The 24,971-nt window shown below is 40.8% G+C and overlaps 1 protein-coding gene across 2 annotated transcripts; it reads left to right on the top strand.

Annotated features, from left to right (window-relative positions):
- Nucleotides 1–249: 249 nt before the first annotated feature.
- On the top strand, nt 250–23,709 carry CFAP36 (cilia and flagella associated protein 36). 2 transcript variants are annotated; one of them, XM_077333729.1, is made up of 10 exons: nt 250–517; nt 3,160–3,224; nt 3,653–3,754; nt 7,085–7,199; nt 8,433–8,520; nt 9,055–9,106; nt 12,567–12,675; nt 13,608–13,771; nt 17,013–17,165; nt 23,307–23,709. In XM_077333729.1, the coding sequence occupies exons 1-10, from the start codon at nt 397–399 to the stop codon at nt 23,394–23,396; spliced, it is 1,059 nt and encodes a 352-aa protein (XP_077189844.1). In that variant the 5' UTR covers nt 250–396; the 3' UTR covers nt 23,397–23,709. The 2 variants fall into 2 exon arrangements, with proteins under 2 accessions (XP_077189844.1, XP_077189853.1); XM_077333738.1 differs by having other exon boundaries at nt 257–517; nt 13,641–13,771.
- The last annotated feature ends 1,262 nt before the right edge of the window (nt 23,710–24,971 follow it).

The raw sequence follows: 24,971 nt of genomic DNA, 5'->3' as shown, positions 1-24,971 counted from the left end.
AACGCCACATAACGGTGGCTACGGACGCCTTTTTCAGATGGCATCTTTTCAACCTTTCCTCGCTGCTCTACAGGAGCGCACGAGCGCGCGCTCTCCTTTCCTTGGAAAGAAAAGCAGGGCGGGAAGACGCGCGTGACCGGATTACGCGAAGAGTAAAGCGGCAGCCACGGATCGGTGCACGCGGTTATATGCTTGCGCGCGCACAGTTGAACGCCACGGTGTGGATTCCCCCCCCCCCTCTGTGACGACGGTGACTATGGTAACGGAGGTGAATCCCCCTCCCCTCCGCAACCGTCACCGGATTTTTTTTTCACAACGCGCCCCCTCCCTCTCGCGCTACGAACGACGCTCCGAGCGTGTCTGGGGAGGGAAAGAAGGAAGGGGAGGAGAGATGAGATGGCGGCCGAGGGGGAGGCGGAGGCAGAAGTGGAGTGGGTGGTAGACAGCATCGCCGGCTTCCTCCGCAGTCCCGCCTGGTCCATCCCCATCGTGGAGTTCGTGGAACAGAAGTGCGAGGGTGAGATGAAGGGCCGGGGGGGGGGAGGGGAGAGGAGGGAATCGTCCTGTACTGAGCTCGTGGCTCCTTCCCTCGTCGCATCTCTAGCGAAATCCTGGGCTCATCCCCCCAACCCCGGGTTGCTCCTTAAACACTGACTTTGTTAAATCGCCCCCCCCCCCTTACCCCGTGAATTGCTTTTGAGTGTAAACAAGTACAAGTTAAAGGATAGGAGAAGCTGCATAAATAAAATTATTGTTGGGCACCACGTATTAGTCCCTTAATATCCATGGATTGGAATATAGGCAAAGATATCATTTTCTTTAACACGCTGGAAGTTTGCTTTGCTGAATTTAATGAGCTTTATTTCCAAGTGAGTGTAAATATGATTGCGGCAATAAAATAAATAGTGCCTTCTGGACCTCAGAGGTGTTTAATTTTGCTTGATTGTGATGCTGCAGCTGCTGAGTAGTGATTTTCAAAGACAGGAAAGAGGTTCTAAGCTAGCTGTGATTGTAGCTGTTGGGGTACTGTGTTGAGCAAAACAATTCTCTGCATAATTTGGCACATCCCTGTGACACAGCACTTTTGGCAAACCATTTGTGGTGGTGCTTTTCCCAGCGTTGGAGAAATTACATTCTGTTGTTCATATAAAAGCTCATATAAATGTACTGAAATACATTTGAATCAGAGTCCAGTAGCACCTTTAAGACCAACAAAAATTTATTCAAGGCGTGAGCTTTCGAGTGCAAGCACCCTTCGTCAGACTATGATCTTCTTACATGACAGGGATTATATAGCAAAAATCAGTTCTGTTACATCTGTGTCACAACCAGATACAGCCAGATACAGATAAGCTTGCACTCGAAAGCTCACGCCTTGAATAAATTTTTGTTGGTCTCAAAAGTGCTACTGGACTCTGATTTTATTGTGCTACTTCAGACCAACACGGCTACTTATTTGAAATACATTTGCACATTGAAGATTCATATAAAACATGTCCATACTGATCCTATACTAGCTTAAAACGTGACAGATGTGCAGCCATTTTCCAAGTATAATTAGTATAAAAGTTTGAAGCTTTACCTAGCTTGTTGCACTATGAATCTGTTTCTGTTTTAGAAATATTAAAAACGTTCAGTAGCTGGAGAAAATAATATATATTCACTTGCTCTAGTTCTTGTATTGTAAACTGCTCTGTGCTGTATATTTATTTGTTTGTTTTAGATTTTTATACTGCCCTTCCATATGGCTCAGAGTGGTTTACATATAACATCATGCGGTAATTACACAGAACATTGCAACAAATATAACAATCATAACATGTCAACCAGAACAATATTTAAACAGGAACAGGAATATTGACACAGGTTTGAGTTGATCAGATTCTTTGGTCATGAGAGGGGGTATTTGGGTGGCAGTGGATGTTTTTGGGCTGGTTGGCCTCAAGCAAATGCCTGGTGGAGGAGGTCCTGTGGCTGGAAGGTCCGAACGAGGAAGCACACCTATCCAACCTGGATGGAGTGCAGCTGTCAGTGGCCCACTCCGCCAGGAACCTGGGGGTGATTCTTGATGCTTCTCTTTCAATGGAGGCTCGGATCATATTGGTAGCATGTCTGGCATTTTACCATCTTCACCAAGCCAAACTACTAGCGGCCTACTTGGCCCCGGAACGCCTAGCCACAGTGATCCATGTGACGGTCAGCTTTAGATTAGACTTCTGCAACTTGCTCTACGCTGGCCTGCCCTTATCCTCGATCCAGAAACTACCACTGGTCCAAAACAGAGCTTCCAGGGTCCTCACAGCAACACCTCAGAGGTCCCACATCTAGCCCATCCTCCAGCATCTGTGCTGGCTTCCAGTTGAATTCTGGATCAGGCTTAAGGTTTTGGTTATCACCTTTAAGGCCCCACACAGTCTGGGCCCAGTATACCTGAGACATTGCCTTTCTGCCTATACCCCTTAAAGAGCCTTGCGCTCCACCACCTCCAGCCTTCTGGTGGTCCCTGCCCCCAAGGAAGCCTGCTTGACCTCAGCCAGGGCCAGAGTTTTTTCCATCCTGGCCCCACCTGGTGGGATGAGCTCCCAGAGGAGATCAAAGCCCTGAGGGAACTCAGTCAGTTTCACAGGGCCTGCAAAAGGGAGCTCCTCCGCCAGGCATTTGGTTGAGGTTGACCTGAACCACCTCTTCCCATTGGCCCCCAATCCCCCCTCTGACGACAGTCACTACAGATCCGCCCAACCCACTGGGCCTTCAGTACAGATTGATTAATGATCTCCCCAGTATTCTACCATTTTACAGTGCTGTTTATTATCACTATATTGTTACTGTTATCGCCACATTATTACAAACTGAGTTACCTGTATCGTTCCTTTTTCATGTAAACCACCCTGATCTTTCAGGGAGGGCTGTATATAAATACAATAAATAAATAAATATTTGCAACTTAGGAAATGGCTGTTTTGTAGGCCATGCAGTTTTGTAGGTCATTACATTTTGCAATTAGATAAACTTCATATTAAGAATATAATTTCCAGATCTGTATAGATCCAGAGCATTTTAAAAATGACAGTGCAATTCTAGAAATACTTTCCTTGAAGTAAGCCTCCTATTCTCTGAAGATTTTTGAACTGTATATATTAAAGAAAGCTTGTTTTACAGTTTTTGATGATGAAGAAGAAAGCAAGTTGTCTTACACTGAGATTCATCAGGAGTATAAAGCTTTGGTGAGTAAAATGCACTCTCCCCAAATATTTCATAGAAAACTAGTAGGAAAGCCCATTTAAAAAATGGGCTGGAGGGCCTGGCAGCCCCTCCCAGCAGGTAGGAGGCCAGGGAGAGTAGCAAGGCCACTATGGAGGTCACTTGGTTGGCCTTCCCCCCCCACGGTGGCTTTTTTTTACCGTAGTAATATAAAGCACTACAAAAAGGTTGATGTGATAGCACTATGCTACAGATTTTCCAAGCCCTGCAAGCAACAATGGAGGGTGCTCAGCGACATATGGTGCAATCATGTATTTTGTACCATTGGACATTTACTGGAACAGGGAAGAAAGAGATATGATCTTGTCTTCAGCAACCACTAGGTTTTTTTACTTGTACTTGCATCAAAAATAGTTATTATTTGAATGTGCTGTACTATTTATTACTGTAGGTTGAAAAGTTGTTAGACAGTTACCTTAAGGAAGTTGGAATTAATGAAGAGAAATTTCAAGAAGCATGTATGTCTCCTCTTGCCAAGACTCGGACCTCACAGGTAAATGTTTTAACATAGTTAATTTCTTTCCTAGAAATATATTTATGTTGTTTATACGCTACTTTTCTCCCCAGTGAGAACCTAAAGCAGCTTACATTGTTCTCCTCTCTTCCATTTTAACCTCCCAACTTCACTGTGAAACAAAGTTTGAGTCCAGTGGCACCTTTAAGATCAGTAAAAAAATTTTCAAGGTAGAAGTTCTTGTGTGCATACATTTTTCTTCAGATACATTGAAATGTACATTCAGATACATAGCGGCAGAGGGTGATCCGCAGATTAGCATACAACATAATGCAGATGTTTAACAAATTCAAGGACTAAACAGAAATAACAAGCTTAGTTTATATGGTTACCATTTGTTTGGGTTTAATTCCTGGGGCTGGGAATGACCAAAAAGTTGATACCCACAGAGCGTAAAGCTCTGTGGGGGGCATAGGGCTATAGGCGGTCCCTCAGGTATATGGGTCACAGACTGCATAGGGCCTTGAAGTTGTACCCTAAGACCCTGCCATTATGCTCCATCTGTCTCAAGTGTGGAGATGATCTTTGTTCTGCTGGTTCAGACAACACAGCTACCCAACTGAATTTAACATCACTGTGAGGTAAGTGTTACTGGCCCAAGCCCACATAACAAGTATCTGTGGTAGATATTTGAACCTGGGTCACCCAGTTCCTGTTCTGCCTTTCTTAATACTATACTGTCTTTATAGATGAGATTCAGTTCATAATTCTATTTTTAGAATTATGGTATACAATAGAAGTTTGTGGTTTACAATAGAAGTTTGTAGATCACAGTTGATTGTGATGATGGTACAATTACAGAGAACACAGTTTTATATTTATAATATTTAAGATAATTTAGGGAATATATCAATTTCTACAAATTTTGTAAATGTATCTACAAAATACCTTCTTTATAAAAATGCAAAATGATCTATTTATATTTAGAATAATTTTATACACTTAAATTTCCCCAGTTCAGGGCCATTGACTATTACAAACTGATTTGGATACTTAAATTTTAAATATCAGATCTGAGCTCTTTGATCAGAGACTCCAGTAGAAGCTCTGCACAATTACATGATACTGTTGATCGATAACATGGTTAATCGGGGTTGTTCTGGGTGGAGCTTCTAGAGCAGATTTACAATTTGGGAGTAGACATTAAAAGAAGAAGAAAAAGAGTTGGTTCTTTTCTCTCCCTGAAGGAGTCTCAAAGCGGCTTACATTCGCCTTCCCTTTCCTCTCCCCACAACAGACACCCTGTGAGGTAGGTGAGGCTGAGAGAGCCCTGATATCACTGCTCGGTCAGAACAGCTTTATCGGTGCTGTGGCGAGCCCAAGGTCACCCAGCTGGTTGTGTGGGGGGGAGCGCGGAATCAAACCCGGCTCGCCAAATTAGAAGTCCACATTCCTAACCACCACACCAAGCTGGTTTCTTAGATCCATGCCTATGAATGGAGGATTAGGTCTTCTCTATGGTACGTAACCCCTTTTAGCAACTTCAGCTGGCTGCATAAGCTGTGGCTTCTCTTTGAGAAGCTTTGATATCCAAGCTAGAGTGCATTCCAATAATCAAGAAATTTGACAACTTCAGTTAATATAAAATGTGGCAACAAGATTATTGAATGTCATACAGATGACATAGGCTGCCAGTATTAAATTACACTGACTGCCAGTTTGTTCTGGGACAAGGTTCAAAGTGCTGGTTTGTACCTTCTGAAGCACTAAGCCTGATTCTAGGGTCCCTTCATATCATCCCATTTGCCAGTGATGTGTCATCTGAAGTACTGTTTAGCTTGGAAATTTGATTGCAGGAAATATGGTTCATAATTATTATGGAGAAAATGTTCAGTGTTGAAACAGAATCATTAAATGGTACATCTGAGAAATATATTCATTTTAATTGCTGCAGTTCTCCCCAGTAAAGACAGTTGAGTTTATCCCATCTTGACACATCTTTTTAAACTTCGTTCAGAGTATTTGCATAACTATTTTAAAATAATGTACAATTATTAACATACCCAAGTATTTGACCTTATCAATTTTAAAACCATTTTACCCATCAGTTTTATTTGGTCTTATGTGCTCATATTTTTACTTAAAATCTGTTTCTTTCTTTCTTTATTTTGAACCCACTATTGAACCACATTATTTCAACTTTGTCATTAATGTCTCTATTCCTCTCAAAGGGTCTTCTAATATCAATCAAAATCAAGTAATCTGCAAAGGCTTTCAATTTATAATTTTCTTTTCTAAATTTTACACTTCCAAATATCTTGTTTAATACTTTCTGTTCAAAATGTCTAAGGCCAGAACAAACAAAAGAGGTGACAAAGGACAATCTTGACTAATCCTTTTTGAATCTCACATGGTTTAGTTAAATCTCCATTTGATATTATTCTTGCTGTTTGTAAAGTGTAAATTAATTTCACCCAGGTTAGGAAGTTCTCTCCAAAGTTCATGTTTTCCAGAATCTTAAATAAGAAGAATCAATTGAGGTTGTCAAACACCTTTTCTGCATTCAAAAGGATCATTGCTGCTTGCTTCTCATTATGTTTTTTCCAAGTATTCCAATATATCAAGAAGTGTTTTGCCATTATCCTTTAACGTTTACGTTAATCCCCCCCCACACACACTTCTTCTAACACTTTGGCGAATAAAGAAGTTTATAATTTAGCATTCAACATTCGATAATTGGTAACTCAGCTTTTTTCTGCACTTTGATTTGGTTTTTTCTTTTGTTAGTGCAATGGGTGGGGGGAGGGGCCTCTGGGCTTTGGTTGGTGGTTAGTGGCTTGTTCACTTGTCTTGACTGAAAGACTGGTGGAAGAGCTCCCTTTTGCAGGCCCTGTGGAATTATTTTAGCTCTTGCAGGGCCTTGATGTCATCTGAGAGATTATTCCACCAGGTGGGGACCAAGAATGAGAAAGCCCTAGCTCTGGTCGATGACAGACGAGCTTCTTTGGGGCCAGAGATCACCAGTTTGTTGGTATTGTTGGAGTGTAGTGCTCTTTGGGGGGCATAGGTAGAGAGGTGTTCTATATTAGAGTTCTGCATAAACTCACTCCTTCATATTTTGTGACTGATGCTGTCTCCAGGCTCACGAAGGTTGTCCAGTTTTGCTTTAGATGATTTTGGGGGGGAGACCTCTGAACAAAAAGGGGCAAAATATCTATCCATTTTACCAGAAGCAGGTTTCAGGAGATGCTCAGGTGGGGAGCTGTTTGCACTGCCTCGGTTGGAAGACAGCTGTGCAGGAGGCAGAGCCATTGTTGAATTGTTTGGATGACTTAGTTGAATGTTGTTGTTGTTGTTGTTTACATACAGGCCATTTTACAGCCAGTATTGGCAGCAGAAGACTTCAGATTGTTTAAAGAAATGATGGTCCAGAAAAATATTGAAATGCAGTTGCAGGCCATAAGAATAATTCAAGAAAGAAATGGTAAGACATTGATAGTAAGAACTTTTCTTACCTCTTCGTTTACTGTGGCCAGACCTGGGTGCAATATTGAAAAGAAAAATACTGGCAAGGGGCCTATAGAGGTAACAGTGAGACATGGAAAGAGGAGGTTGTGATGGATTGGCTCTAGTTCTTCCCTTCTGGCATCCCCGTAAATCCCTGTCTACAGGAAGGGTAGTCATATACTAAGCACCATCAACCAGTGAAAGGCTATGGAATCTCTGGTGGGGGTGGGGGAAATTGAGTGGATGGAAAAGATGTCATTGCTTAATACAGGGCTTGGGGAAATAAAAGAAAAGAACTCAACATCTATGGTATACATATATAGAGTTCAGGGGCTGATAAAGAGGCAGGGATAGAGTGGGAATCCTGTGTTACCTTAGGGAAATAGTGGGTTAATTACTTTTTATTTTATTTATTCATTTGATTTATATATTGCCCCTCACTGTGACATTTCGGAGTGGGACTTGTATGGTACTGAGGGAAATATCCCAAGAGACAAGCTGAACCCTTTTTCAACGAGCTGAGGTACTTGAGCTTAAGAATGGGTTCTTCCCCCCACCCCAGTTTTTTCCCATTAACTGACAGAAACATGCTGTCAGTTCATTGAAGCTGTAGGTGTAAGGGTTTTAAAGCAGACTTCTGCTGTCCCTTGCTGTAATAACCAGTAACTTGTTACATTCATCAAACCACTAAGCATTGAGCCCTTCTAATGAAGAGACAATATACTTCATGTGTGTGTTGTGAAAGGAAGGCATTAGTGTGAATCACGCCAGGAGCAGGGGAGGGGGAAATTACCTCAGATTCCTATTTTACCTAGAAGGGCTTCTTCTGTAATAGGACAGAATACAGTTATTTATTAACATTGCCTTACTGGCAACCCATGCCATAATTAAAATCAGCTGAGTCAGTGTGCTGGAAGATGGGGTATGAAGCTGAGAAAGCACCAGGCCATCACAGAGGCAAAACACAGGGGTGCAAGGAGGTAGAAACAAAGGTTAACTCTCTCTGTTCGTACGTTGGGGATTTGGGTACCCGATACTCCTCTTACATTACATTAATTTGATTAGGGCCTGTAGCAAACACTGGAAATGAAGATGCTTCCAAAAGTGCTTAGAAATGTTGACCCAGGTTTGACAGGCATATTTTAAAATGGAGAACAGTCTCCACCTCATCTTTCGAAACTGTATGCCATCTGTTCCTTAATTTTAACAGGTGTGCTACCTGACTGCTTGACAGATGGGTCTGATGCATACACTGAAATTGAAGAAGAAGAAATGAAAATACTGAGGGAGGTTCTTAGGTAAGAAGACAGTTTCTGCCTATGGATTTTGCTCTAGATTCCTCCCATTATTATACTTACTGACATGATGGCAAGGACTTGGCAAAGCCCATAATTAACATTAGCAGGATTTCCCAGACTCCTGCTCACTGACATATGCCGGGGCATTATGAAACAGGCAGTGAATGTCACAAATATGGAATTGAATTCAGCCTTACATTTGAAATGGGCACTGTGGGTCTGTCATTTCACAGAGCAGTTGGTTTAACTCTGTGTGTGGAGGAGAGATTATTGAGCAATTCTCCTGAAGCAGGCAGTAGCCCACAGTTCAGGATCAGATGGCTGCTTATCTTCGTTCCTGGGAAGTTGGCAAGTTCAGCAAATAATTAACATTCTATTTTACTTAAAGGGGAACTGCTGACTATTTGACTGCTTCATCTAGGAATAGAAATTCAGAGTTTCCTTAGACATAATTGGAGGGTTTTTTGTGTAAACAGGTTGTTTAAGAAATGTGTCACATATGTGAACATTGCATTTTGCTTTGTTTTTCAACAGGAAATCAAAGGAAGAGTATGATCTAGAGCAAGAAAGAAAAAAAACTAAAGAGGTATGTTGAGATTCAGTTGAACATATCTATATTTATTTATTTCTCTTATACCTCACCTTTCCATCATTCTCCTCCGTGTTATCCTCACAACAACTTTGTGAGGTAGGTTAGGCATGGCAGTGTGTGACTGGCCCGAGGTTATCCAGTGATCTCTCCAGGCTTTGTGGGAATTTGATCCTGGGCTTCCCAGATTCTAGTCCAATATTCTGGCCATTGCACTACGTTGACACCATGCCACATCTACCGTGTTGTTGCTATTTTTAATAAGAATTATATTTTTTGAAAAAGAAATAAAGTATAGATTATAAATAAAAGTTGCATTATAGTATTGATTGTTACATTCTCTCTTTACTTCCATTCTTATCATTCTGATATAAATTTTACTTAAGATAGTATGCCTTTCCTCATACATCATATATCCAAATAAAAATATTTAACAGCAATTCTTCAGATTCGGCTATGATCTATACTTGATATTCTGTCATTCCCCATACATCATATATCCAAATAAAGAATATTTAACAGCATTAAATTTCACATGTTTAATTTTTTTAAAGATACATTTTTGTAGATATATTAACCCAAATATTACATATGACGTTAATAAAAATAAAAAATGCCATAGAAAAGAAACCATCAACCTTATACTAAGGAATCAGTTTCTACTTTTTTAACCCCTATTTGCTATATAGCGTTTTTAAAAAGCACAATAAAATAGTACATGTTACATTTATACTATTATTGCATTTATCTTTACTAAAAAGTGACTACTTTTTGCCTTTAATTTCCCTCCCATAATATAATTTTCATATAATATAATTTTTCCCCCTTGCATAAAATTTCACATACCTAGATTTTCTTATTTTTTAAAAGACAGTTTCATAAGGGAGAGAAAACATTAACAATACTCATTAAGTTGCCAGAGTTTAAGTCCCTATATAGACTTATTTTTCAAAAATAATACCTTAGGAATATTTTTCTCATCTTGAAAACCATCACCTATATTTATTATATCATCACTAAAAATAATTTTCTGATTTAATTTCTGTGAAAATTTAAATTGTTAAAATTCTTCCATTATTGCTTTCCCCTTTTCCAAGAATATTTTGACCTCATGAGTATAATATCCAAAATTGTTATATTCCAAATATTTTACTCCTAAATATTTCCCAATATTATTTCCTTTCCCCCCCACCAATTTTTCCTGTAAGTGTATGTTAATTTAATTTGTATATTTATAACATGAACCTTTAGGGGGCAGGTTTAAGGCAGTGGATGGGGGGTGGGAAGAAGAAATGTTCAGTTATGTGAATGATGATCAGTGTATCATTATGTGGATACAACCCGGTATATGTACATTCATGCAGACACTTGACCTGCCCTCTGTGTGGAGTGAATGGCATACACTAGCTTTTTTGAGACACTTGACAGAATTGGGAGGGGAGGGAGACTTAAAGAGCAAAGCTTTATGTTCTTCGCAAGTAGAATCATAATGTTGAAAAGGACTTCAAGGGTCATCTAGTCTATCTCCCTACACAATGCAGGAACTCACAACTACCTGCCCACTCACAGTGACCCCAATTTCATGGCGAAATGATCCCTCCACCAAAAATCTCCAGAATACAGCTTGGCCTGGAGGAAATTCACCTACCATTCCACAGTGGTGATCAGCAATTCTCTGTGTATGCAGAGGGCCACAGGAGACAAAAATTGGCACATCCCTTCTTGCCCACCCACTCACAATCTGCCAAAGTTCATAAAATCAACATTTCAGTCAGATGACTTACCTAGCCTCTGCTCAAAAACTTGCAAAGAGGGAGAACCCACCATCTCCCGAGGAAGACTGTTCCACTGAGGAACTGCTCTAACTGTCAGGAACTTCTTCCAGATGTTTAGCTAAAAATTCTTTTGAATTAATTTCAACTCTTTGATTCTGGTCTGACTCTCTGGGGCAACAGAAAACAACTCTGCTCCATCTTCTATATCAGTGGTCCCCAACCTTTTTATCACCGGGGACCACTCAACGCCTTTTACTGAGGCCCAGTGAGGGGGGGGGTAGTTTACTCCTCTACTCTCAACCACTGCCCTAACGCTCTCTGATCGCTATGGTAATGTTTAAACATCCCTTCAAAATAAGATACAGACACAACAATGAACATAAGGAACATTTTATTTTCATGGAAATTTTAACTCATGACAATGACAAATCAATGGGAACCCTGAGCTTGTTTCTCTGCAACGAGATAGTCCCATCTGGGAGTGATGGGAGACAATGACACCTGAAGTAAAGGGCCGGGGGGGGGGGAATGAAGTAAAGGGCGGGGGGGGGAAGGCGTCCTTTGCGGCCCACCTCCAATTAGTCGACGGACCACATGTGGTCCGCGGCCTACAGGTTGGGGACTGCTATTCTATATGATAGCCTTTCAAGTATTTGAAGATATAAACTAACAGCAAACTAGAGGAGAGAACTGATCTTAGTAAAATAGAAAACTATTCATCTTGAATGAATAATTTTCATTATATATTTCATACACTGTTAGCTACCTGTGGTCACCATCTGCAGATAACTAAATTCACGGATTGGGTCAACATGAAGTCTAAAGAGATTGTTTTACACACTGGGGGCACTCCCCGGGTTTGCAGAAAAATCTGAAAATTACAAACAATAAGAATGGGGTTGGAGTTTAAATCTCCACCCAAGTAGTGTTTTCACAAGCACCTGTTGCATTGGCAGCTGGCAGTGGGACAGGAGAGCTACGCTGGTTTTGGCAGTAGCAGTGTAACACAGGAGCCCTGTTGGCAGCCCAACCAAGCTGCTGTGGTGAAGGATATCAGCTGCTGTTCTGGATGTGGTAGGACTAGAGGAAGACCTGGCAACTCATCTGAAAATTACAAACAATAAGAATGGGGTTGGAGTTTAAATCTCCACCCAAGTAGTGTTTTCACAAGCACCTGTTGCATTGGCAGCTGGCAGTGGGACAGGAGAGCTATGCTGGTTTTGGCAGTAGCAGTGTAACACAGGAGCCCTGTTGGCAGCCCAACCAAGCTGCTGTGGTGAAGGATATCAGCTGCTGTTCTGGATGTGGTAGGACTAGAGGAAGACCTGGCAACTCATCCAGCCTGTCTGTGGTGAGTCCAGCTGCAATGGCAGAGGAGCTCCACCACCATGGCCAGACCTGGAGAGCATCCAACTCCTACAGGGCCCACTGCAGTCTAGCTGTAGCAGCTGCAGGTTTGCTTCTCTGCTGTTGCCAGGCCCAGAGCAGCAGCTAGCATCCTCTGAAGGGAACTGGCAGTGGAGGGGAGGGATTCTCCCCCAGATTGAGAGTGCCAGGAGTTCACACTTGTCAATGTGTATTTCCTGTCTAGTTGGTGTATGGTATGGTATGGTGTATGGTATGGTATGGTATGGTATCTTACTTTTATGCTCCTATTTGTCTCTTTACTCTTAAATGTCAAGTCACATGATAAAATGAGATCATCTGGTGGTGCACACAGATCTCCAGGACATCTAAGTGAAAGTGCTGGAGCCAATGAACCTGGTCAGCATGCTGCCAAACTGCTATCTGGTATGATTACCTTTAATTATCTAATATGTAGTTTTAATATACAGTATGATGCTTTTTGTGGTGGGACAAAAAACCAATTCTAATTGTTTAGTTGATAGAAAACACAAAGCATGGCTTGTATTAAAAATTCAGAGCAGGCAGAGAGAAAGAGGTCCTTTTGGTTATCTGCTGAGGTTGTTCAAACTGTAATAAAAGTCAGATTCTGAATATGAACAAAATCTACCTGCCTGCTCATCCAAAGAGAAATTTAATGGAATCTTTGTGCCACTGTAACTCCTGTCCCTGATTGTGGCTATTTTGGATGCAGTAGAAGTAGGAGAGAAGAAAGAACTGAGGGTCACATAGAGGTAGTGGAGACCTTTCTGATGCCCCCAACTCAGGTACTGGAAATCAGAAATCACAAATTATCCTTCTTGATTTTATCCAGATATTGTTACGTGCCCACTAAAAGATTTTTCCTCAAAACCATCCAAAGAAAACTGATTGTCAGTTTTCTGTAATAGATAGCTAAAGACTTTCTAAACTTGTTAGTTTCAAACTTGTAACTGTATTGGCCTGAGATCCAGAAGTTTTATGCCTTTCTCTGGGCATACAGCAGGGATCACTGAGGGAGTTGGTTGGGGGAGGTAATTGTGAATTTCATGTGTTTTGAAGGCGGATGGACTAGATGACAACGTTTCTTCCAGCTTTTTTCTACTTACAGCTGAAGTCCTAGCTGCTGTGATCTAAAGATTTTGGACTGGATCTTGGAAGAACTGAATTCAAGTTCTGTCTTTGCCATGAATTTAGGGTGTATAATTTAGAAAAAAATGAGTGTACCATTCATAACAGTATAATTGGAGAGGAACTGCAATGGGATGCTATGGGAGGAGGGAGACTGGACACTTATTTGAGTGCAGCTGAATTATCAATCCTTTAATTTATGCTTGTAGGATGTAATACCATTTCTGTCACTGAAAGTTTAGATCTTGCGGCAAAAAACAAAGATCTTTTGACCCGAGAAGTGCCCTCTGCCAAAAAGAAGGAAGAGAGTCAGAAAAAAGCAATTGGGAATGGTTCTGAATGTGTCACAAAGCAAGTGGGGAGCGAAGGACGAGTAAGTTGAGAATGCTCTTTGTTTTACAATGTCGACATATGTAATTTACAGTGCAATTCTGTACAGTTACTCCAGTCTAAGCCCATTGTGGTTTAGATTCCATGCTGTTCCTGAGAGTTGCTTGTCACCCAGTAGCAGCATTTCAGGGAGTTCAGGGCCAGCAGGAGGACACAGACAAATTCCACTCCACTGATGCAAGTATTTTCCATTAGCAGAAAATTCCCACTGGTTCTTATCTAGGATTGTACAATATTTTTTAAATTGGTATTCTTTGTTTATTATTATTATTATTATTATTATTATTATTATTATTATTATTATTATTATTATTATTATTATTAATTTAAATTTCCAGTTTTGGGTCAGTTGGACTAAACAATTTGGGGAATTGTTCAGAATAATTCTTTAAACTTTAACGGGACTTCAATAAAAACCCACGTTTTTTTATCCATTATTATTATAATTAATGAATATATCCAGGATTTGGAGGGGAGATTTTTTTGTTCGTTTTCCTGAGAAAACCTGGATATTTTTTGGGATGCTGAAATTTACCTGAAAAATACTGGCAAGGTATTTTTGGGATAGATATTTTGACTCACGTAGATTCAAATGCACACTCATAGCCCAACCCATTTATTTTCATAGCAGTATTAATATTAGGATGCTGTAGGTGCTAAGCATTGTGCATAAAATACCTCTTTGCACAGAGACCCCCAAAAAGGTAGATGGTGCAATATCAGGAAAATGCTAGAGAGAGGGATACATTTTTGTCAAATCTTTAAATGCATTAGTTGAAGTAGCCCAATGGGGGCCAGGAGGTAAAGGAATATAGAGAAAGAAGCTATAAAGCAACAAAAAGCTCAGGGAATTGAGGCTGTTGAGGTTTATGTAGGACAAGGGCACCAGAGGAACAAAGAGGAGTCATTGGAAAGGTGCAAGTGAACAAGATAAACTCTCTTAAAAAACTATTTTGCAACAAAATACTTTTAGAAAGTCTGTTGAAGAGAACTTACTGTGAGAGCCAGCTGTCATGTTGCTAAATGTATTGCTGAGTGCTAGACCATTCTCAGATTGTGAATTTGTTAAAAAGTGCATGGTCAAAGTAATGGAGGAAATGTGCCCGCAGAAGGTATCTTGTGTTAATTGTGTCAGTTTATCTGCATCTACAATCACCAGGCGTGTTGAAGAACTAGGAGAAGAGCTGCATATGACATTGGTGGTCAAGGCAAAAAGTTTTGAGTTTTTTTCTTTAGAGATGAGAGCAATGACAATATCGACACTGCTCAACTACTAATTTTTATCAGGGGGATAGATTCCAGCTTCAGAATTACAGAAGAGTTGCGTGCACTGCAGAGTTTGAAAGGCACCACAATTGCAGAAAACATATTCCTGAAGGTGTGTAAATCTTGGTCTGAGTTGGGATAAATTGAAAAGCATCACAACTGATGGTGCAAGAAATACGGTGGGAAATACCGTCTATATTATCTGTCTATATTGTCACTTCAGGTGTGTGTGTGGGGGTAGCTTTAAGTATGCTTAAAGTTGTATTTTTAGGACTGGCTATAGGCAGTGGATAGGTGATATGTTGTGGGCAGTGCCCATAAGCATGAAGATATGTGCAACAGTCAGTAGTTTTTTTGTATAAGGCACTAATAATGCTTGTCATGTAGCTGCATATTGGTCTACAAAAGGGACATCGTTGTGTGGATCTCTCAGGATCTTCATTTCTGTGGGTCCAGATAATGTTTATTTATTCTTGGATTTTTATCCCACTCCTCATGACTTTTGTTGCCTCGAGGCGGCTAACAATTAAAATCATAAATCAAAAAGGCCCTGGTCAAGGCCAAGCGGATTTCCCGGGGGCCCAGGACAACCAACAGATTCCTACCCACAGAGTGGAGGGCCCTGCGGGAGGCATAAGCAGACAAGCAGTCCCTCAGATAGGTAGGACCCAGGCCATGTATAGCCTTGAAGGTTAAAACCAAAACCTTGAACTTATCCAGAAGCAGACTGGTAGGCAGTGCAGTTGTTTCAATACTGGCTGAATGTGAGCCCTCCAACCTGGTGGCCGCATTCTGTTATTGTATCTCTAACAAAAGAGGTGCAACTAAAGAAGCACTGCTATGTACCACCCATGGTTATGTTGACATACTGTGGACCAATAGGAGTATTTAGAATACCTTAACGCATGGCTCTGCAAGGTACAAGTTGTTCCCTACCCTGAAGTAACTGTGAATGAGAAAGAAGTTGCAGCATGTAGGAGTCAGGTGTGCTGACCTGTACGTCATCTTTATGGAGGATGTTGGTGTTGTATAGAGCTCTGTTTTTCATAACTGCTGATATTACATTACATGTTAAGGCAGACATTTTAGGCGTGTGCTTCAAAGAAAATGTGAGCAGTTAATGTAATGAACATGTGTCATAGGCATGGGCAGAACCAATGAGGTGCAACAGATATTTAATGAAAAATTCCCCATATATTTTCTAATTCACCTTCAGGGGCATAGCATTACCTGGTGAGGCAATTACAATAAACAGAGTAGTTTAAAAAAAAAGAGTTGCCGGTTCTTTGGATAAATTTATCAAGGAACCAGAAGTGATTGTGCATCTAATTTAGGGGGTGAAGTGTTTAGAATCTTAGGGTAGTGATTGCCATCTGTTTGGTTTCTGATAAGGGCAGTTTTTATGGAATTATTGTTTTATACTTGTAAACCACCATGAGACTTTTCGAGAGCAGCGTTATAAAAATTGAAAAATTAATAAATAAATAATTCAACTGTATATGCAGTGGCAGATGTGGCTTTGTAGCTGCATGAAGTGTGAATAGTCCTTAGTCTGGAATTATATTGGAAATGGTGGTGATAGGGTAGCATTTTTTTAGTGGTGGGAATTTTCCTAAATTAAGCAGGCTTTAGAAAATGTCATATCACTGGATGGATAGATATGAATGCATCAGATTGTTTGGCCAAGGGTGTTTGTAACTCCCCAAACTATGACAATTGAATTGATACTGTCAGGGGAAAGGTGGCTAGGGCAAGTGTGTTTTGCTTCTACACAAAAATCTTGTTTTGTGCCCAGAATGACTTACACTGCATTATATCTCTCCTGTTTTGCTATGTTGCTTCTGGAAATGTTTAACAAAATGAGTAAAGCTAACAACTTTTAAGACTCCTCATATTCAATAAATTGTTAGCTATCTAACTGATAGAAAATGACAGACTGCCTTTTTCCTTCCCCCCAGAATTTATTAGAACTTGAAGCACATGAACTCAGGGAGCGAGAAGAATACCTTAAGCAAAAACGAGATGCACTGATGGCTTTGAAGAAAGATGCAAAAATTAATTTAGCACCCCAAACTACAGAACAGAAAGAAGAGTTGTTACCTTCCAAAGAGGTGAGGAATGACTATGTCACATGGTTAGTGTTAATGGGTCCTATTTAAGAAATCTGTTTCCATTGAAAATATTGGCCCTGAGTCTGGGGTACAGGTAAAGGTAAAGGTATCCCCTGTGCAAGCACTGGGTCATGTCTGACCCTTGGAGTGACGCCCTCTAGCGCTTTCATGGCAGACTCAATACGGAGTGGTTTGCCAGAGCCTTCCCCAGTCATTACCGTTTAACCCCCAGCAAGCTGGGTACTCATTTTACTGACCTCGGAAGGATGGAAGGCTGAGTCAACCTTGGGCCGGCTGCTGCGATCAAACTCCCTGCCTCATGGTCTAGTAGGCATCACAGAAACTTGGTGGAATGATTCTCATGACTGGAATGTAATGGTGGATGGATATGAACTGTTCAGAAAAAACAGAATAGATCGAAGAGGTGGAGGAGTGGCACTGTATGTGAGGAAAGGGCTTACCTGTCAGGAAATTCTAGTGAAGGAGAGTATATCTGCAGTGGAAAGCATCTGGGTGAAAATAAGCGAGGGGAAAACAAACAGTGTGGTGGTTGGTGTCTGCTACCGACCGCCTGACCAACGAGAGGATGTGGATGCTGCACTTTGTGAGCAGCTTGAGAAAATATCCAAACGGCAGGACCTTGTCATCATGGGTGACTTCAATTTCCCAGATGTGTGCTGGGAAACTAACTCTGCGAAGCGTCCTCAGTCATGCAAGTTTCTGACCTGCCTGGCTGACAATTTCATTTATCAAATGGTAGATGAACCCACAAGAGGTTCAGCCATACTGGACTTAATACTGACCAACAGGCAAGAGTTGGTGGATGAGGTGAAGGAGGTGGGGACCCTAGGGGGAAGTGACCATGTCCTCATAGAATTCCTTTTGAGATGGGGAGCCAAGGAAGCTTGTAGCCAGACGCGGATGTTGGATTTCCGTAGGGCAAACTTTAATAAACTCAGAGACATGATGAGTGTCATACCATGGACGAGAATGCTGGAAGGGAAGGGAGCATGTGAAGGGTGGGCGCTACTCAAAGAAGAGCTATTGCATGCTCAATCAATGACTATTCCAGAAAGACGAAAACACTGCAGGAGCTCTAAGAAGCCTATTTGGATGAACAGAGAACTTCAAGAGGAACTAAGAAAGAAAAGGAAAATGTTCAGGAAATGGAGGGAAGGACAGAGCTCTAAAGAAGAGTACCTACAGGTTACTAGGCACTGTAGATCAATCATCAGAAAGGCCAAAGCTGAGAGTGAGCTAAGATTGGCCAGGGAAGCCCATTGTAACAAGAAAAGATTTTTCAGTTATGTGAGGAGCAAACGTAAAGTCAAGGAGGCAATAGGCACACTGTTGGGTGCAGATGGACAAACTCTAACAAAAGATGCAGAGAAAGCAGAAAGGCTTAGTGCCTATTTTACATCAGTTTTTTCCCACAGGTCAAAGTGTTTAGGCACATCTAGAGATGGCTGTAGCCAAAGGATAGTGTCTGGGTGGCAGGTTAACATGGATAGAGAGGTTGTCGAGAGGCATTTAGCTGCACTGGATGAGTTCAAATCCCCTGGTCCAGATGAAATGCAACCGAGAGTACTCAAAGAACTTTCCAGAGAACTTGCACAGCCCTTGTCCATCATCTTCGGAACCTCTTTAAGGACTGGAGATGTCCCGGAGGACTGGAAAAGAGCAAACGTTATTCCGATCTTCAAAAAAGGGAGGAAGGATGACCCAGGAAACTACAGACCAGTGAGTCTGACCTCTGTTGTGGGGAAGATAATGGAGCAGATATTAAAGGGAGCGATCTGCAAACATCTGGAGGACAATTTGGTGATCCAAGGAAGTCAGCATGGATTTGTCTCCAACAGGTCCTGCCAGACCAACCTAGTTTCCTTTTTTGACCAAGTAACAGGTTTGCTGGATCGGGGAAATTCGGTTGATGTCATTTACTTGGATTTTAGTAAAGCTTTTGACAAGGTTCCCCATGATGTTCTGATGGATAAGTTGAAGGACTGCAATCTGGATTTTCAGATAGTTAGGTGGATAGGGAATTGGTTAGAGAACCGCACTCCAAGAGTTGTTGTCAATGGTGTTTCATCAGACTGGAGAGAGGTGAGTAGCGGGGTACCTCAGGGCTCGGTGCTCGGCCCGGTACTTTTTAACATATTTATTAATGATCTAGATGAGGGGGTAGAGGGACTACTCATCAAGTTTGCAGATGACACCAAATTGGGAGGACTGGCAAATACTCCGGAAGATAGAGACAGAGTTCAACGAGATCTGAACACAATGGAAAAATGGGCAAATGAGAACAAGATGCAATTTAATAAAGATAAGTGTAAAGTTCTGCATCTGGGTCAGAAAAATGAAAAGCATGCCTACTGGATGGGGGATACGCTTCTAGGTAGCACTGTGTGTGAACGAGACCTTGGGGTACTTGTGGATTGTAAACTAAACATGAGCAGGCAGTGTGATGCAGCGGTAAAAAAGGCAAATGCCATTTTGGGCTGTATCAACAGAGGCATCACATCAAAATCACAAGATGTCATAGTCCCATTGTATACAGCACTGGTCAGACCACACCTGGAGTACTGTGTGCAGTTCTGGAGGCCTCACTTCAAGAAGGACGTAGATAAAATTGAAAGGGTACAGAGGAGAGCGACGAAGATGATCTGGGGCCAAGGGACCAAGCCCTATGAAGATAGGTTGAGGGACTTGGGACTGTTCAGCCTGGAGAAAAGGAGGTTGAGAGGGGACATGATAGCCCTCTTTAAGTATTTGAAAGGTTGTCACTTGGAGGAGGGCAGGATGCTGTTTCTGCTGGCTGCAGAGGAGAGGACACGCAGTAATGGGTTTAAACTTCAAGTACAACGATATAGGCTAGATATCAGGAAAAAGTTTTTCACAGTCAGAGTAGTTCAGCAGTGGAATAGGCTGCCTAAGGAGGTGGTGAGCTCCCCCTCACTGGAAGTCTTCAAGCAAAGGTTGGATACACACTTTTCTTGGATGCTTTAGGATGCTTAGGGCTAATCCTGCGTTGAGCAGGGGGTTGGACTAGATGGCCTGTATGACCCCTTCCAGCTCTATGATTCTATGATTCTATGATTCTATGGGCAGAGCTTTCAGACTGCATGTCTGCTGCCTTACGACTCTGCGCCACAAGAGGCTCTAGGGGGTACAGATAGATTCCTGGTATTATGAACTATGCTGTTTGGCAAGAATCTGGAAATTTGGTTCCCAGTTCCCTGTTCTTTTTTCCAGGTTATCAGTATTCAAATTATTTAAGTGGCTGCCTGTACTTACAGCCCCAATCCATGTTCAGTTAGGGATTATTTGAGGAAGACTGCTACTGCCTGTATGACTCCTAACTGATCAAGGTGACTTATTTATTTTACTGCATTTATACCCCACCTTTCTCCCCAGTAGGGGACCCAGAGTGGCTTGCATCATTCACATCTTCTATTTTATACTTACAACAGTGCTGTAAAATAAAATCAGAGTCCAGTAGCACCTTTAAGACCAACAAAGATTTATTCAGGGCGTGAGCATTCGAGTGCAAGCACTCTATGTCAGACAGTGCTGTAAAGTAGGTTAGGCTGAGTGTGTGTGACTATCCCAAAGTCATTCAGCAAACTTCTATGACAGAGTGAGAATTAGAACCTGGGTCCCCCATGTAATGCTTTTCAGCAGCTAGTTTACACCTTCAGCACCTGTGGCATTCAGTAATCAAAGATCCATGTGTGAAATCCCTGTAAGCTGACTATATAGGCACAGAAGTCTTTTTCAAAATTCCTAGTATAATTTATCCTAGTACAACTATTATATACTTCTAAAAGAGCCAGCTTGGTGAAGTGGTTAGGAACAGTGGCTTCTAATCTGATAAGCTGGGTTTGATTCCTCACTCTTCCACATGCAGCCAGCTGGGCTAGTCACAGTCCTGATAGTACTGTTCTCACAGAACAGTCTTGACAGAGTTGCCTTAGCCCCACCTACCTCACAGGGTATCTGTTACGGGGAGAAGAAGAGAAGGTGATTGAAAGCCGTTTTGAGACACCTGCTGCTGGTGAAAAGCAGGAGAATAACAACCAATTCTTTTTCTAAACTATATATTCACATGTGCACATGATTCAGTACCTTCTGCATTCTCTGACGCTATTCTTTCCCTTAGTATGAGCCTCAGGTTTAACTTACTGCTTGGAAACATAAAAGATAGAAACTTTCTTGCACAAGATGCAGTTCGGTTTGCACAATTCACTGAAAAGTATATAGATCATGTTGTTAAAAGAAATGAACTATAATCATAGAGTTGGAAGAGGCCATACAGGACTAACTCCCTGATTAAATACTAAAATACTATGTAGCTTTTCCCATTCTTAGCAGTGATCAGGAGTCCCTCTCATTCATGTAGCATGGCCCTCCTGTATCTGTCAGCAAATAGAAATTAAAATTATCTCCGTGCATTCCTACTACATATTTATATAATCTTTTTAATTGTTACACCATAGTTTATAAGGGAGATAGAGGTTGAAATGATATGTCAAAGGTCACTGAGTGAGTTTCTGGCAGAGACAGTGTTCAGGCTGGGGCCTGTATGGTTGGTTGCCATGTTATACACATTAGTCCTCAAAATGGACATTGAACCTTGGTCCTTATCCTCATAAGGACAGGATCATTCAGCTAAATGAAAACAACCTTTAGAAAAAGTCCATTAGTACTCAAGATATTTTGAACCAATATATACTTTTTCTTGTATCAGAATATATAGACTATTTAAGTTTAATAACTTGCCATTGATTAAAATAAGCATGGTGAAACCTCACAACTTTCAAGGATATATGAGGGATTTTTGTCACACACAAGCACAAGAGCTTGGTCTGTTTAGCCTGGAGAGAAGACGACTAAGAGGTGATATGATAACCATCTTCAGATATTTGAAGGGCTGTCTTATAAAAGATGGATCAGAGTTGGTTTCTGTTTCGGACCAGAACCAATGGGTTGAAATTAATTCCAAAGAATTTTTGGCTAAACATCCAGAAGAAGTTCCTGAGAACTGGAGCAGTTCCTCAGTGGAACAGGCTTCCTTGGGAGGTGGTGGGTTCTCCTTTGGAAGTTTTTAAGCAGAGGCTAGATAGTCATCTTACTGAAATGCTGATTTTATGAACTTAGGCAGATTGTGAGTGTTTATCTCTTGTGGTCCTTCCTTGCATACCCAGGGAATTGCATACCCTTGCATACCCAGGGGATTGCCATTGTGGGATGGTAGGTGAATTTCCTCCAGGCCAGGCTGGATTTTGGAGATTTTTGGTGCAGGGACGGATCATTTGGGTATGAAATTGGGGTCACTGTGGGGAGGCAGGTAGTTTTACGTTCCTGCCTTGTGCAGGGGGTTGGACTAGATGACCTTGGAAGTCCCTTCCAATGCTATGATTTTATGATCCCTAGAATATAATTGATGTTTTGATTGAACCTGTACTGGCAAAAGGAGACATTGTGCCGGGAGTAGAAAACAACTTGGCCACAAGTATTAACTAGCATTCATTATTAAATTTATAACTCAGGCTCCCTTCATTAGATTTATTTTGAAATTGGCCTGATGGTATTCTGTACCCAGTTTCATAGTTGTGGAACATAATTCTTTATTTTTATTAAGTGAATTTTCATTCTGAATTTTTCATTCTCAATTAAGACAACTTAGCACTCAAAGTTCATTTACCACCAGGCACGTTCATGTGAAGACATTATTTCTCATGCAATTAATAGAAGCTGCAGAGCAATTTTAGTGTCAGATTTCTATTGTATCTCATCAGTAGAACAAATTCAAAACAATTGATTGACTATGCAAATCCAACAAGATGCTACACATTCCGTTTCTTGTTTCTTGTACCTGCCAAAAAACAACAACAGTACAGACATGTACAGATGTCAATATGTGGATGTTTCTTCCAATTACATGTACAGGTACATGCCTACCTCTGTAGGGTATGAAAATACTCACCCCAACCTAACAGTGCATTGACACGTCCACCTTAATCTGAAACTGTTGGTGTTGTACTACTGTGGCATTAATTTCTATAAAAGGAAGTGCATATTGGCGAACTTTGAAGTAGGATTCAGCATTGGATGTTTATGTTTTCTTTTTTTTTGTTCTAGGGGCTGTCTGAAGAAGAAGAGCAGAGAGCATTAAAGAAGAAAAGAGTCCTTGCAGCAAAGCTCAAAGAAGAAGTTATTAATAAGCGATAATCTCCAGAAGCTGCTGCTAAGAAGAGTTGGGGATAAGAATTACATATAGAATATATTTAACCATGAACTGAATTGTTTGCTTTCAAACATCCTCTACACTAATTTGATTTTATATATTGCAAAAGCGGTAATTTTCTTCATTAAGTTTTAAATTAGATTAAACATTACATTAAGCATCCTGTTTAGATTCTTGTGGTTTCAAATATGTATTCCTGAATGTGGTCATTATGGTATATGCTCTGTTCAATTTTTTTTTTAAGTAAGAACTTGTCGTAACTTGTATCAGCATAGCATTAAAATGGTTAAACTCAAATTTCAACTTTGGAAACTGTTATATAAACCCAACAGGTAAAGGGTGCTAGGGTTTTAAGGAATTCCATGTATGTCAGTTGGATCCAGTCCATGTTATGTATTTGTACACTAACGTCCACTTCTCCTCTATTCACTGTGTGTCTGACACATACTGCCATGAGCTACAGCTGGTCCTGGGCTCGCACACCATTGACATTTTTAGGAAATGTTTAAAAAGTCTTTTCCAAAACCAAAAAAGGAACACAACACAACCTTAACAAGTAGGAACTCAGAAGTTGAGCTGTACAATAAAATATTGTAAAACTGTTGATTATTATAGTGCACAATTAAAACCAATAAAAACTATACAGAACTAACAGCACATAAGACCAAAAGCATTTCGACCCTACTGGGTCTTCCTCAGTGGTCAGATTTTTTTTCTGACTCACATGAGATACTCTCAGCACAGAATTATATAATAGCGAAGAGTGGTGAGCCTAGGCATATGTCATAGGAGGTGGTCTCCAAAAAGTCTAAAATTTACATATATTGGTTGGAGCCATAATTGACAGATCCCATTCAACAGCTACACTTTATAATGAGTTTAGTATAAATATTTTATAGAGTGTATTGTTACAGTTCTGACCACTGAGGATGACCCAGTAGAGTCAAAACGCATTTGGTCTTATGTGCTGTTAGTTCTGTATAGTTTTATGTAATTTTTATTCTGTTTTTAATTGTGCACTATAATAAATAACATTTTTACATTTTTGTATTGTACAGCTCAGCTTCTGAGTTCCTAAAAAATCTTTTCCCCTTCCAGTAGAAGTAGACATATGCCAATACATACAAGCTCATACTATAATGAATTTTCAAAAGATTTCACAGATGGAGTCAAGTGGCTGTTGTGGAATTTCCAGGCTGTGTGACCGTGGTTTGGTCATTTTAGTCCTTGTCCTGTTTGGGAGTCTCCCAGGGGCTGGAGTGGAATTAGGTAGCTCCTTTCCTGTAATTATTTTTTATTTATTATTTATGGTCTGCCTTTCTCATTGAGGCTCAAGGCACGTTATAAGGATAAAAAAGCTTTTAGTTAATTAGTAAGCAGATTACAAGATAGTAAGTTAAAACAATGAAATTGGACTTCTTGTAGAATGGGGGAAACTCCCCCCACTTCTGTGTTGGGTAACAAGACAATATGTGAGGGAAAGATTTTTTCCTAATGGCAGCTACTTGCTGAGCTGAACTGTTAACTGCAGCATTGCTCCTGAACAACTGTTTTGCACA

This window comes from Paroedura picta, chromosome 1 (assembly GCF_049243985.1).
Source record: "Paroedura picta isolate Pp20150507F chromosome 1, Ppicta_v3.0, whole genome shotgun sequence".
Lineage (NCBI taxonomy): Eukaryota > Metazoa > Chordata > Lepidosauria > Squamata > Gekkonidae > Paroedura > Paroedura picta.
Note: the sequence above shows the minus strand (reverse complement) of the source record. Positions and strands in the feature narration are given on the sequence as shown.